This window comes from Aethina tumida, chromosome 1 (genome assembly GCF_024364675.1).
Source record: "Aethina tumida isolate Nest 87 chromosome 1, icAetTumi1.1, whole genome shotgun sequence".
Taxonomy (NCBI): Eukaryota; Metazoa; Arthropoda; class Insecta; order Coleoptera; family Nitidulidae; genus Aethina; species Aethina tumida.
The window spans coordinates 51,139,621-51,156,350 of record NC_065435.1 but is presented as its reverse complement, the minus strand read 5'-3'; the positions used below and the strand labels follow the sequence as shown (position 1 = coordinate 51,156,350).

General features: G+C 31.5%; 1 protein-coding gene across 4 annotated transcripts in view; it reads right to left on the bottom strand.

The window, feature by feature from the left end:
* LOC109595177 (UBX domain-containing protein 6-like) overlaps positions 1-16,730 on the bottom strand; it is a 50,007-nt gene that overhangs the window by 5,387 nt on the left and 27,890 nt on the right. For 2 of the 4 annotated variants that reach the window (XM_049961499.1, XM_049961500.1), the window contains exons 1-2: positions 1,135-1,272; positions 6-155 (exon numbers count right to left, since the gene is read on the bottom strand). In XM_049961499.1, the coding sequence (XP_049817456.1) occupies positions 6-123 (118 nt within the window). In that variant the 5' untranslated portion in view covers positions 124-155; positions 1,135-1,272. Of the gene's footprint in view, positions 1-5; positions 156-298; positions 1,015-1,134; positions 1,551-10,034; positions 10,138-13,525; positions 13,638-16,160; positions 16,342-16,730 lie in introns of those variants that run through there. The other 2 variants (XR_007547046.1, XR_007547045.1) reach the window with 2 other exon arrangements.

Sequence of the window (16,730 nt, the reverse complement as noted above, 5' to 3'; positions counted from 1 at the left end):
CTCACCACTACCGTATAATTTGGTCCTATATTTATAGTAAGTACCCTTATTTACATTGTTTCTTCGGGCATCACCATTGTTCGAAATCGAGTCAGACTGTTTATTTATATTGCTTTTTGACATATTTCTTGTTATTGGAGTTCTTTCTCTTGGGTCTGAAATATTTATTAATTGTTAAAAGGTTTAAATAAATACACATTCTTGATTATAGGTTTTTATTTATTATACAAATAAAAATAGTTTCTACGTAATATATTTTCACTAATATAATACTGATGGGATTTTCTATGGTCGATACAAAAATTACATTCATATAAATTACAGAATTTTTAAAAATACATTCATACATATATTTATTGGAAGAAATGCAATATTCGATGTGATTTGTCAATTATAAAAAAATAACTATAAAAAAACAGAACAAATATGTATGTTACTGAAATTTAAGAAAATACATATCTGTACAATTAAATCAACTATGCAGTCAGTTGTGGTGAAAAACAAATATTATAAGAGAAAACAGCACTTACGACTGTGATGCATACATTTCATTCATTCATCGAGTAAACCAACTGAAACAACTAATGATCTAACTATAATACGTTTGTTGTTAATCAAATTTTTGAAATCATGTGGATGCAAAATTGTTTGTGCATTGTATTGTAATTTGTGGATACAAACAACTGACTGAGATCTTGAATTTGTTCAATTATGCTGAATAATATATCACTAAAGTAAATTACATATGTATTTCTATACAATAATGGTCACTTGGTGACCCGTCAAAATAAATATTCTAAATAATAAATAAACATAAAAATAAAACAATAAGTACGTAACATCTTTACACCGCTTTGGAGTCCCGAATTTTGTGTAGAAGTTTTTACTACTCGCACTCAGACTACTCACAACATTGAAAATATCTTTCGATTATTTACACGCACTTTTAATTTCACTGACTGTTTGTTAATTCGCGTTTATCCATCTTCTGTGTAAAGTGAAGAAGATGTAAACCTATAAGGAGATACCAAAGGCATTGTTAGATGCTAGCATTTACAAATTGGGATATTATCTAGTATCTCATGACGTTGACCGTTTAGATAGTACCTACCATACAATATAAAATATATTTACCTATATCCTTGCCGGGAACAACGGTCTTTGCCGATAAGTATCAATCCAGCCAAAGAGAACCTATTTACATGTGTGTATGTCCGTCGATCTGACGCAAGTCTTGCACTCCACTTGGCAGCACCACTTAAATTTGCAGTGGCAACGCTCCCTTACGGTCGACTTTATGGTGTTGTACCCTCGGCCGCAGCATAAGAGATGACACCCGTCGATATCCTGCGAAGTGCGGTTACAGACACGCCCCTGTGTGCCAAGCGAGCCAGTGGTTTCGTCGCGTAGGCAGTAGTTCGGCGAGTCCTCTAGATAGACCAGATCTGAGTCCGTTGGTATTGAGACGCTCCTGTCACGACGATGCAGACGTCCGCGTCTTGTAATTCGGACCTCGGTTGCGCCGTCGTACTTGTCTCTCAAGTAATCTCCTGAAATTTTATTAATTTTTGTCACTTTACACATAAAAAATGGTCCGGCGGTGTGACTAGGTTAATAAAAAAGCAAAAACTGTCGCTGGAGAAGATTATGAAGTATGTGACATTATTGTCTAACGTCACAATATAGAGAAGAAAATCCAAAAACAGGTTTTAGTATAATTTTTCAAAAACTAATTAATGCTATCATATTTTTCTAAATTTAGGACGGATCGAATGCATAGTAAATTGTAGAAAATCATCACAAACAAAAAAGTCCAAAACAAAAAGATTTTTGTCTTAAATAATTAGTTATAATAAATAAGTATATTTCTTACCAATATTATGAAGCTGTCGTACAAAAAATTTTGGAATAATATAGGAAAAGCGGAGATAAAAAAATGTCTGACTGTGTAAAATTTATTTTGTATAAAATTTGTTTATCGTCAAAAAAATCCGTAGCCAAGTAACCTATAGAAACAGTTTCGGAAACTTATCAGACAGAAACATTAGAGAACTAAATTCACTAAATAAATGGAGGTGAAGAATAACAAAGCTCCAACTCAGGTGGGGCAGGCGGTAATTTTAAAATTCTGTAATTCAGAAATCGAGGGATTTCAGTTATTTATTTCAGAATTAAAGGACTTCATTTTGAGTTTTAATTTTAATTAAAATGTGATGAGGGGAAAGAACTAACGTAAATCAAGCACCCGGATTGGCAGGCATTACTGAATAACTCAAGTTACAAAATTAATAAGCATTTTTAATGACTAATGTTGCTTATTTGCAATGGATTTTATTTAGTACAAAATCGTAATCGTAGGTTTATAAGTAGATACGTATTTTTAGCCACAAAACTATTTAAGATTTATCTGGTCCGCCTAAGGCCCCGACATATCGACAATTGATCAATTTTTTGTCATAGATATTTTTTGTAGAATGTCTATTAATCGTGATATTTGAAAATTTCAAGTTAAAAATATTACTCTGTACAGTGTATGTACATACACTGCGCCGCAAAATTATGGAATATTTACTAACGTAAAGAAAACTTGGACAGGGACGAAAAAGAATAAATTCACCACAAGACGGATATTCAAGAATGCAAACCCTTAGACAGAGGTTTGTAAGTAGTACTTTACTGCAACAACAGTTTTCAAGTCAGGACATCATAAGAAGAAGACTAAATAAAAACAACATAATCCCGCATCTGCAACACATCGTAGGGATCAACTGAATTTACCTCCAGAGTACTTTCATTAGGGAGAAGCTGTTTAGTTTAATGATGAGTCTAGGTTTTCTTCAAATTGCAATGGTCGTCGTAGAAGAGTATATAGACGACTAGAAGATCATGGGACCACATGGAAAGATAAATAAGAGCAATCCATAAACCAACTAAAGGAAAAGATCATAGAAATTTGGGAGGGCATTGATCAGGATGTCACAAGAACATTAATTTTGAGTATGAGGCGACGTTGTCAAAAGGTTATTAACACACGTGGTGGAAAAGTGTTAAAATTTAGTCATATTTAATTATTTCTCTAACAGCATTGTATTTTTTTCTTTTTCAATAAATATTCATAGATTTTCCTTAAAACTGTAATTTTAATTTATTTAAAAATAATAATAATAATATGAAAAACGTAACATACTTATTTCATTTTTGTTAATTTTTAAAATTATTCCATAATTTTGCGACGCAGTGTATTTATTACAATAAATTAGATAAATAATAATAGGTTAAACCATAATTTTTATCCAAATACCAACTCAATGTTGTCGTAACGTTAATAAATGAATTTAAACAAGTCCCTTTGTTTTCAAATCCACAATTGTATTCCGATATTAAGAAAAAAATATATATTGTCGCGCACATTGGTGTAATTTAATTTTAATTGACATTTAAAATTGAACGGGCACAAAAATTGCAGTCCTGAAAAGGTCAGACCAGTTCTAATTTATACGTCCATTGAAATGTAAATCTACGTTAATGGTAATTAGTTGCACGGCCATTCAAACTATATTTCCCATTATGTTATTTGTAAATCTTTAAATTATTCACACCCTTTAATTATGATTGTGCGTGGTAGACTAATAAATATTTACAACGGATGATTAAACAATGGTTAAATAAATTAACTTTATCGGTCATTTGGACGATAAAGTATCGGGCAATGTGAAACTGTACAATTAATTTTGAGGATTATTCGCGTTTCCGTGCAAACATTTACAGAAAAGCTTTTTGTTGGGCTCGGAGGGTGGGCTCCGTTGAAAAATGGCCGCGATTTTCATAATTATTTATCATCAATTATGCTCCGCAATTTAACCGACGGACTGTATGTACATTTATATCCGTAAATTACGATTGAGATGAATTATTGCCCGGCTCCGTGCGCAATTATGGTAATTTTATTATCTTTCGAGTGGTGAGCCCTCTCGCCCGATTTGTGCCATAGATTGATTACAAGACGATTTCCGCATCTTCTAATTATTGAATGGTTATGATTGTTATTTCAAATAATTGATGGACAATATCGAATTCGAATCAGCATCGTCATCGAAATAAATTCTTGTTCAAAAGTTAGGAATATTAAACTTTTATGAATTTAAAATGTCCACTTCAATTGTATTTGATTGTATACACAGGCAATGATTATTTTATTAATTTTAATGAAATTCAACATAAAAAGATGCAATGTTGCAGAAAGACTCAATATTATTGTGTATGTGTTATTTTCCATGTCCAAGAATAATCCAATCTAGTTAATTGAAACTAAAGCCAATGTGGAGGAAATGGGATTTGCTGATATTAGTCAAGGACTGTGGTTAGTTCGGATGAGGGTTTGTTTGACCCCAGAACTACTAGAAAAGCCCTGGTTTCTACTAAAAGTCCAATTTTGACTTGCTTAGGATCACCTTGAGGACGGATATTTTTTAGTGACGTACATAATTTATAAAAAATGATGGTTCTGATTATGTTAAATATACTACTAACCAACGACTCAAAAGTAAAGCAACAAAATAAAATACCTAGGTTTTTAATATTTTTGTTAGTATTTAGTAGAATATCCATTATTTTTTACTACCTCTTGACATATTCTTTTTATGAAAGAAACAATCTTTTGCTTATAAACAGAATTCCAAATAATAGCTTCAAACAGTTCATTTGAGTTTTGAAATTTGCCTAAGTGAACTCTCCTCATTTTAAGATTTATCATGTTCCATAGATTTTCTATGGGCCTTAGATTGAGTCCTTGGGCTGGCCTCTTCATGCGATTTACAATATTGGAAGAAAAAAGTCTTTTATAACTTTGGCTGTATGCTTCGGATCATTATCGTGCTAGAAAATCCACGACAAAGGCACATTTTCCTCAGCCTACGGTAGCATACAATTGGTAAGGATATCAAAATATTGAAATCTATCCATTATTCCATTTATTTTTACCAATGGCCTTATTACAAACCCAGAAAATGAGCCTCACACCATTATTTCTCCATTCCATGCTTAATTGTTCCCTTGGTGTACTTAGGGCCAAGCATTTTGTTGACTGGACGTCTAATCCATAGAATTCCACCTTCCGTGCAAACTTGTGTTTGGCAGCTGTATTTTTTCTTGAAATTGCCTTAGCCTATGTCTTACGGTACTGACAGACATCCCCAAATGTGAATATTTAGTCTTAAGATCCTCAGCAGTTTTATTCGGGTCACTTTTGGATGCTCTTATAATCCTCCGATTATCAATATTGTTGTTTTTTTCGGTTGTCCAGGTTTAAGTGTCGCTGCAGTGGTGTTTGCAAGTTCGAATTGTTCTTGACACAATAATTGCGACGTAATTAAAATTTGTTTAAGTCCTGATTTGTACTTGAAAACAATAAGATTTTTAAGATTATTCGAAAAAGCTCGTCCTGCAGGCTTTTTTAACTAACTTTGCTTAGTATTAACTACTAAATACTAAAGACAAACTAAAATTACATGGTTTATAACGGCGTTACTTTACTTTTGAGTGTTCAGTAAATAAAAAAAAATCATAAAAACTTTATAAAAACGGATTATATTTAAATTCAAGTGTGACATCAATCACGTTATAAGATACACTATCTGACAAAAATATGGTTCGTTGATAACTTCCTATTGTATGTTTTTATTAAAAATATGTTTGTTGATTTATTTGTGACTGTAACTGTATGTATTTATTTATAAAAAATTAATATAGCAGTTTTCATAGTATAAGAAACAATAGTAATTTAATATTATTTTAACAGTTCACATTATACAAAAGATTTATTTAACATTTTAAAAAGTTTCTATAATAGTGTTCATTACTGTAGATTTAATATTCCTAAATACATAAGTAAGTACAAGTTTCCTTATTTATTCATGATATGGTGATCATTAAGTAACGTTTTCTTAGAGACTTCAACGAAAAGTTAGAAGACGAAACTCAGAATATGATCAGGAAATCAGCGTAAACAACAATCCTTTGTGCAGTTTAAACCAATAATAAGTTAGACGCGATTAATTGGAAAAATTCAAAAGTTGTTTTACCATGATGTGCGGTTGCTTGTCCACGTATAAAATGAAGACAAACAGTGCGCTTCATGTGGATAATGTAACTTAATACACGTTCGCGGACTGTAATTTCGTTATAAATAACAATTTTCCCGATCTTAATACCAGCAATTTACGGATAATTCTTCCTATAAGTAAACTTTGATGACAGGAAACGTCGACAAATTACGCCTCGCCTCAGTACATAAAACCCACCAAGTGGCAGGGTTCTAAATGCGAACTACAACATTTCTTTTTTAGGTTGTGTTAATTGTTGTCCGACCGCACATCTACTCATTAGTTTTGACCACACAATTATAATGGCCAGTGTCAACATGATTAGTTTAAAACATAACATAACACGTTGCATCGGTAAAAGGTGAATTATTCACTTTTAGAAACTTCTATTTGATCTCCTTGTATTTCTGAAAGCCACAGGGACTTTTACGTTGAACGTACCGAGTACGGAGAAAGTACAAAGCGGAAACTTGTCCGACAATAAATTTAATAATTAACTCAATTCGTGAACAAACATTGTTTAAAACTGTTTACATTTCCAATACGGACCGTGGCAAATGTGTTTGATTATTTCCAAACGATTTTCACTCGTGTGGAATTATAATTAAAATTGCCCACGTAGAAATTTGAACAATTAATACTAAAACTAATAGATTAATTATCATCATTTATGAAGATTTATACATTAGGAAATGCTAGAGATAAATGAATGCATGCAGAAACAAGACAAATTGATTAGGTAACAAATATAAATCTTAACAATGAATAATAGTGAAACAGCCAACGATATCTATTAGTTGACAATAATTTATTGTAGATTAATTAAAATTTATTGTGAATGAATAGTGGCCAAACTAGTCGAACTGACTGTCAGTCATTTTAATACTTAAATTTTATCGATGTGATAGATAACTTGAATGGAGATCGTTTACGTCAAAACGTCTTGGGAGGTGATATGAAATTCTAAAAATTTTTACTTGTTATCGAATAAAACTAAATTATTGAGTATAATAACGTGAATAGGTTTCTCTTCTTACGCCTCGTTGATGTCTAGTAGTTACTCATAAAAAAAACAAACTTTTTACTATTTGTAAATGATAATAAATAAAAAGGATAACGTAGAACCATTAAAAATAGGTGTCATTGATTAATTAAGTATATGTATCGATACATAACAGGTATCTGATCTATAATAATCATTATAATTATTATCAACAGGTGTTCAAATGTAATAAGATGCAAATATGACTGAAATTATGTTAAAGAAATATGGTAATAAATGTAAAATCACGGTTGTGTGTATTGCTATTAAATTTAACTGTTTAATTTATAAATTTTTATATTTTGTCTGTCTTTCTAACTGTTATATTTTAATATTTCAGCAACAACAATTGAAATGCCATTAAGAAAACAATTGCGTGTAAATTGCGAAAGAATTTAGCTTGTTTTGTCTCGTGCATACCGGGTAAACTTGTACGGCATGACAACCTGTCAATCAATCGATTGACGTGTATAAATTATTGGAAATAGAAAGGAGAGATGCATTAATATTTTTACGTCCCGGAAGAACTATGACATCTATTTGCGATGAGAATGGTAAAGAACTTAATTGTCTGTTAATAGTAATGAGATTTACTTTAAAAAATAAACAATATTTTAATGATGATAATACAGATGATATGGGTTTCTTAAATCACGAGCTAACGAGAGACAAACATAACGTTTTTCAACGTATGTAGGTAACAGTTCACACGACACAACCACACAAATATTTATCAAACACATACACGCACTAAGTTGCGACTATTATCATAACAGTGATAATTCCTTTTTGAATGGTCATGTTGAAACAAACTTCGAACACGAGTTAAAAAATAATCGCTGGATCGATTTACGAGACTATAAAACGTCTGCCAGTAATAAAACCTCTTAATTAAGACCGTCAATTAACACTGAATATTTCTCTATATATACCTTTATTATTGTAATCGTTAGTGTTTCGAGAAAACACTCGAAACATTAGAAAAACCGATTGTTTATGGGTATGTTTCGTGGACACGTGGGTGTCGTCTGACCCATGACCTGTCCACAATAACAGGCCAAATTTACATAAACATAATAAAATTCGTGGCCAAACATTCTCACCGATTTAACTACAAGGAGTGATTTAATTTCTAATAAATTTACTTAATCGTTTTATTTAAATTTATTATAATCAATTTCATTAGGGGTGTCCCATCGATGTTTTTGTCTTTTTAATTGATTGTAAAAAGACAATCAAAAAATAATAAAATGGTGTACAAGGTGGTCCCTATAAAATAGCTTAAACTTCTCCAACAAATTTTCATGTTCAAATGTTGTAATTGTAATAAAAAGTCGAAATTGTTTTAATTTTTTGGTTTATATGGAAAATTTAAAATCTACAATTTTTAGTAAAATTCTTTGGTTTTTACATATTTTGAGACTACTTTTCATTATCTTATTTATAACTTTTCTGTGCATCGATTTTTTAAAAAGAATTCGTCTTAAATGTCAGTTAAAGTTTCTCTGAAAAATTCTGTTAATGAAATATTAAGTTTTTAGCTGTTTTTAGAAATATTTTAATAATAAAACTTCATTACGTGGAAGAAAGTTGTTTTAACCCATTTTACATTAATGGGAAATTTTTAAGGTTTTTAAATTTAAACTTTTTATTTTGTAGTTTTATAAAATTAAATTCTGAGCTGAAGTACTTTTATTTTCTGGTGGAATGATAACATTTTCCTGGGAAACTATGAAGTTTTTTGTAGTATAAAATACTTTTTTTAGTTTTTATTATAAAAATTTAACTATGTTTGAGATAAACAATCGGCATACTATTAATGATGTAAGTGTGAACTTGCTAATTTTATTTGATATGCCAATGAGACTTCTCAAAATATGAAGTACGATGCTGAAACAACAACATAATCTCATGGAGTGGTTCTCGTGTTATGTCGCTATAAATGGTATTTTCTTTGAAAAGAGGTAATATATCCAATGAGTCAATCAAATGTTTGAGGGTTACATTGGATGCAAACTGTCTTGGGCGAAACATGTTTACCAGCTGTGTGGGAGGCTAAATAAATGAGTATTGCTGATAAGAAATTTGAAGAGAATGTGTGCATTGAATGTGCTTTTTATTGCTTATCATTATTTGTTTGTATCTGTCATTAATTATTCGTTGTTGAGTTGGGGACTGTCTTGTCGTTTAAAGAGGGTATATTACTTTCAGAGTAGAGTTCTTAGATGCATTTTAAACTGCAGATACACTGAAGATCTTAAAACTTAATTTATTTGTTACATATGTGTTTACCAGTTTACATAAAAGGTAATTTTAATTAATATGTAATATGGTCAGTTCAACATTGCCATGATACGTATATTGATACTTTTTTAAAAAGTTTATCACCCAAACAAGAGAATTGTCTAATACTAAATTTAGATTAGACCTTTTTAAACTATTAGTGGGTAAGAATTACTCAAATATGAATAATTTTTTAACTGATAACAATATTATTCAGTCTACTTGTATAAACTTGTCATTTTTGTCTTTTACCTTTTAGTTGGTCTACTCATATTATAAGAATCACTTGTAAAATTTTGGGCATTTAATCATAAAACAGTTAAATCGTCAGTTATCTTAACGATGTAAGAAAAATCTTAGAAACACTGTGGTAAAAATTTAATTGATATCGCATCGATTCTTGTACCATAACTGCGCTTAATTGTCGGTTAACCGATTGTGACGACGGCCATCGATCACGAACCTTTGTGGGTTAATGAAGACAGTTATTGGGAATTCAGTTGCTGTTTTGTGCAATATTTATTGTTTCTTTGGATTTTCCGTACTGGGTTAATAAAAAATGGGATGGCGAGAGTTCATGCCATTCAAAAATTATAGTAAGTACTTACCGATTTCCCTGAATGTGGCCAATTGCTGCCAGCAGGTTATTAAGGAACACGATCCTGAGACACCGTGACATTTACAGGTCACTTTCGATTTCTTTATGACCGCCTGAAATTAAAAAAAAAAACAGATATAAGTACGCTTATGGATCCGAAAGTACCATTACAAATTGCGCATTGTTTTTCGATGTTTACGGTTTAATGGGCCCTTCGAAGATTTCGTTTTCTCCTTCACATTAAAATACACATACGAATTAGGAGACGTACGCAATTCGAATGTTTTCAGTGAAACTGATAATGTATGTAAATAAGTGGCGTTTTTAAATTTTACTAAAGAGAATGGTGCGGAATATACAGCGTCTGTGACACTTTTTCTTAGACCGCGATCAGCCAGCCAGCGACTTTCGAATAACTGAGCAACGTCGAACGTTATGCCTCGTTCCAAATAAAGAACATTCCGCGTAAACGATTACTGCAGAAGTGCTTACAAGAAAAACACAAATTTATTGTAATCATTTCAGGAATGCGCGGTGAAATTCTTCTTCATTTTCTTTCTGTGGAAAACCGTGTAAACATTACGGGAGCATTTTGAATTGGTGCAGGATTCGTCAGCAATCTCGTCCTTCCAGGAACACCTACAAGTGTTGGAAGCGCTGAAACGACGCGAAACGCATTCTGTACGCGTTTATGGTCGGGTACACGTTTATGGCGAAACGAAACCATTAGATTTTTTGGAGTGGACGTTGCCGCAGTAGATCTCCAACAGGACAGGTTCTACTTATAAGACACGATCATTCGCTCGTTTTCTCGTTTTTCTCACATAATAGAGACATTCGTCATTCAATGTAATACTTTTTTTTTCATTATTGTTATCAATATATCCGATGAAGTGGGGAACTTTTGTGATTTGTATTTTATTATATATTTATTATTGTTACTCTTTCCTTTAATGCCACATTCATTTAATGTTGAATTAAATTATAGAGCACAAAAATCCAGTTTTAAGTTAGTAATAAAAAATTTTCCACATTTTGATAAAAGTGACATGTTTTCTCTTGTTTCCCACATAATGAACATATTCGTCATCAATATAATATTCTTTTTGATATTTTTATCTCTATATTCACAGTTCTTCTAATGTCACAAAATCAATCAATCGAATACCGATTTGAACACCACAAAAATCTTAGTTTAATGATAACAATAAAAATTTCATTTTTATTTATACAGTAGAGACCATAATTATAGCTTATTAAATTATATGAAAAAAGAACTATAGTACTTGATTTGTAAACCAGCACCTATATTATTTATTGTTTCTTTCTGTTCTTGTTGTTTTTACTATGCAACTGGTCAAGTTAATTTTGTTCTTTAAAAAATTGCGTACTTTTCTATTTTTCAGTGGATAAAATAGTTTTCGAAAACAAGTAAAAATATTAAAAAGTAAAACATTTACATTTGTCTTTCACATTATAGAAACATTTGTCATTCAATGTAATATATTTGTTATCATTTTTATCCAATATACTCAAATAAATTATGCAGTTTTGTAATTTTTGTCTTGATACATTTTTTCTTGTTACCAGAAATTTTTTAATCCGACAAAATATTGATTAAAATTAAAGAGTTAAGTCGACTTCAGAATACAGAAAAATTTAGTTTTAATGTAGAAAACGAAATTTGTATGTAAACCCATTTTGAAAAAGTAATAATAAGTAATAAATTTCATCTTTGAATATTTGTTATTTTTATCAGTATACTCAGAGAAATGCTGAACTTTTTGATTACTGTTATTTTGATTTGTTATTGATATTATTTTAAACACAAGTACTAAGTAATAAAATTTTTTATAGAAATCCATTTTTATATATAAATTGTTATAGAAAACTAAAAATAATAAAAAATTACAGGTTTTCTCTTGTTTTCCATATTACAAAATGTCGAACAAAATTTCATTTCCATAAGTACAAAAAACTTAGTTTTACTCTAGCAATAAAAATTGTATATAAACCCATTTTTATATAATGAAAGTAATAAAAAATGACAATTATCGATTCTACTAAAAAATAAAAAATATTGATAGCGTTGATTTTAATAAATATAATTTGGTCAAGGTACTAAAAACATAATTTATATATCATTACCGAATATTAACCTTTGTGAATGTAACAGAACCTGTTCTTCGTCATATTTCCATTTTCGAGAACCGTTTTTTAGTTACTTTTATAATAACAAAACATTTATTAATGTCGCTTCATTAGTGTTAATGAGCGAAGAGTCCAATAAAAATATTCTCAAATTAACCGTGGTGTCCAATACAAAATAAGTATTTCTCAGATGTCAGATATTATGTTTTACTAAATTTAATGGTACTTTTACTAATTTAACTTTTTTTTTAATTATATATTCTTTGAAAGTATCAAAAAACTAATCTCATTCAAGAGCTGTGAAATTGAAAAACATCTTCTTTGACAATTGGCATAAGTCAGCCAGAAAAAGTAATTAAAGGCCACAGATAAAGTAAATAAGTTGATTTCCTCTCTCACTGAAAATAAATTAACGTGACTGCAGCCTTATTAAAATAAATTCCGTGGGCTATTTTGAGAAGAATCATTAATACAAACCAGTTAATGCACCCGAGAAATATTATCTAATAAAATAATTAGTTATTATTGATACGGCCATTAAGTGGTGTGATACGTGAATACATTTAAATACATTACGATTAATCAGAATAATTCCGTAATTTTTCAATCGCTTTGAGCGCATTACTTTACGATTTTCACACCGCAGTGCTAATAAATAATTAATACGCACAATCACTAAATTACATTATTACCAACGATTTTCTTCCTTGTGACTTTTTTTTCTTATCCTGCTAATAGAGTCACGAGTATAACATGGTTGATCATTATCAGCAGATGCCTCACTGAATTTCTAGTTTCGTGGGAAGAAAATGGTAAATGACTACGAACATTTCTTCGTACAAAAGTATTGTTGAATTTATAATGAATAATTTCCCTTGCAGGTCGTACAAATCTGTGCCCATATTTTTTTCTAATCACAGAATTTTACAGTTTCTCTCTATGAGAAATGGCTTCTTGCGGCCGTGAGAAATCATACCTCACGCCTTGTGTCACTCCATGATAAATAAGCGGTTTTGTGCACCACTTGTACATTACACAATTATCGTATTTAATTGAAACGTTTAAGTTAATCCAATGGTCTTTGCAACACACCAAACAGTCCCACAAATAACTGTAAAGTACATTCTTGTGGGCTGTTAGTGCCGCACAACCGAGGAAACAAGCTTAATTGTATAATAGTAGGTTTCGTTTAACAAATGATTGTTTGAATTAAGTTTTTTTATTCATTTCGTTGAGCTTTCAACATGATTTCAAAGTATAATGTATGCAAATCCACACCGATTTCGAATCCCGCCTTGAAAGATGTTTACTCTTCTTCGGCTCATTTTTTGTTAAATTTTAAATGCTTACCCTCCTTCCTGCTTCGTTGTTGTGAAGATTCATCAGTGCCCTTCCGTGGTCCTTGGAGCCCCGCTTAAATTTTCGGTCCTTCTCCCTGACGTCAACGAAATTTTGGGTGAATCTGAAAACAAAATCACGGTATTATTTCCAATTTGAGACGGCAAACCGTGGTCCCCCGACTATTTGAAATTTGATTTACTGTGGCCGTTCGTTACGTTGATCGTCAAATCCTTCAAAATGCAAAAATCACGTGAATCCAGTTATAACGACCCGAAATCCGGGGATTAGCGATTCGTTCCGGATTCGGGACATGACAGATCGATTGGGGTGTTCGTGACGTTTATTATACAGGGCGCTCAATCCATGACGAAACGCGTCTGAGATCCTCCACTGGGATTATTTATCTTATCCTATGCTAGATTGTGCGGCCATAAAATCGACAATTTGCCATGAAGATTTTGTGTCGCGTGCATAAATCGCATTTATGTCTTGTGACTCAAGCACATTGGACACGTATCGATTATTATTAGTGTTTTCCATCAACGTTAACGGGAACTCATAATAAATTCAGACAACCTTGGGAAATGCATTTTCATAATTGATTACGTTAATTTAATGATTTCAAAAAATTAATTATGTATATGTTTTGAATACATACAGAATTGAACGTTTTCTAATTTTAAAATGTCGTGTCATATTTTATGTTAAAATAAATTATACACAATTTTTATTCTGATAATAATAAACTGCATGTTTTAATGTTGCTTCTATTTGCTCGTTATATGCTTCAAGCCATAATTGTTTATTAACAATATCCTTGTAATTATACTCGTTCTTAACCGCTGTTAATTTAAAATGTAATTAAAAGCTTGTAAAGGAATTTCATATTAAATTATATGGAGATTGTTGCAGTGTATTAAATAATAAATTAATCAGACAATAATCAACAATACCTATTTATATTCTCATATTCAAAAGTTAGTGGCAGTGATTATTTTATTAATTTTTATGAAATTCGACACAAAAAGATACGACAAAAGCTCCCTAAGTTTTCCAACCGGAATGTTGGAATCAAAGATCGAAATTGTACGTAGACTTAATGTGTTATTTTTCACTTGGGTACTCTATTTCATCAACCTAACTCTACTTTAGAAAGATGAAGGAGTCTACCTCAAAAGTTATGTTATGAAGAACATTTGTACGATTGCATTTGTCCCACGCCCATAACAAACTATGATTGACATAAGTTAGGTCTCATGTTCAGTGGAATAAAGAATGGAAATCTATACTTTTCAAAGAAGAAAATAGAATTAGGCTGTACACTGATGGCCGAGTTCGCATTTGGTCCAGACGATGTGTTCTACAAAATCGTCGAAGAGTTCAAGACTTTTAACATGGTAATACTACCAAATTTTCAAGCTGCTATCGTTTTTGTTGATGATAATGCTCGTCTGCATCGCTCAGGAATTGTGCTCGAACGGCTCGAAACGCTGGGTATTGAGACATTACAACTTCCGCCGAGGTCGCCTGACCTAAATCCTATAGAACATGCATGCGATATGTTAAAACGGCGGCTTTAGAACCATCAACCTCATTCTAATACTCTTCCTGAGCTTCGAGCTATTATTTCGCCAACATACCTCAAGAAAAATTGAATAACGTCATATAAGGCATCTAGAGGAGGTATGGTAGTCATCGATGTCCATGACGCTCATATAATGTATTAAATTTTATCTATGTAAATTTGATCAAAAAGTGATTTTTACAATTTTCATAATATTCTATTTTTGAATATGCCTTTACATATATTATCTATTAAAAAAGTCTTCCTCTACATTTGAAAACTGTTATAAACACAATCAACAATTCTGAAGTAAACGAGATACTAAAAATGTTTTCTTCTACTGTAAATATTTACCTAAACACTCATTTTTGAAGAGAAGATGATGAAGATAAGTTTTTAGTGTTTAATTAATATTAAATTCACGATTTTAAATAGCAAAATAACATTGAATGCACAATAAAAATATATTTCAAATGCATAATTTAGTTAGATTGATAACATTTTATAGAGAATTTTTTTATGTGGATAACTTCTTCCATTTAAAAGTTATCAGGGGGAGGGAACCTTTTACGACCTCACTGTACATTGATCGCTGATTCTTTAAATCAAAAATAAAGAAGCCCTTACAAGAACATCCAATAATGAGCAATAAATAACGGATATAACAGCAACACAAGACAAGACAAAGAATCAGGTAGCGTAAATATATTTATTATTGGAGATTTTAATTAGTGTATTGTAGTGGGCAGTTTCAGAGATATAGACATTAAAATGCTAATGAACCGCGATGGGAGTGTTAAAAGTGTACCGAAACAGTTTCAAGAGCCGCGCTCGTTTAATGAGATCTCGTGTAGAAGAGAAGAAAAAAAAAACGGAAGATTATTTATTGGCTATTAAGATATTCATTTCCATAATTAATTTTTAATAGACGTCCACCGAAATGCCTCCAACAACAAACTTGCATCACATGCACGTCTCAGTTCGTTTAATGGCATTAAAAATATATCCCAATTAGAGACGTTTTGTAATCTTAGAAAGTTTAACGTGTCCTATGGTGCCTACACATCAAAAATCACTTACTGATATCCGTAGTCCAGGTTGTCACCGCAGCCGCCCCAGACCCAGTCCTTTTTCAGGTCTTTGGGTCGTCCAATTCTGGAGCATCCGCAGGAAGACAGTTGACCGTCCCTGCAGGCCCTCGAAACTGCATGTGCCACACCTGCGGCGGCCAACGCGTGAGCAAATGCCGACTCTCTGCTTGCTGAAAATGAAAAAGTTAATTATTACGAAAGCTATTGTACAGAAAATACAAAATTTGCTTAAGAACTGATTAATAAATTTGCTGGAGCCAACGTAATTAGACTCAATTAACCGCAAGAACACCGATAATAAAATACTGACGTTACAGACAAAATACTATTCTCGGTTCTAATTAAACGAATGATCATTACGTGCCGTTAAGGAAACCGTGCATCAGGAACATATTCTTAATTTGTTCTAAGCTAATCACCCTGCACTGATAGCTTAATACAACTAATCTTCGTTCCATAATTGGAGACGTACTAATTTGAGGAATTGTTTCGGCGTGTTCGGCAACAGGAAACTGCAACTCGCAAAAAAACAGACTCCAATCGTGATGTCATAAGTTGA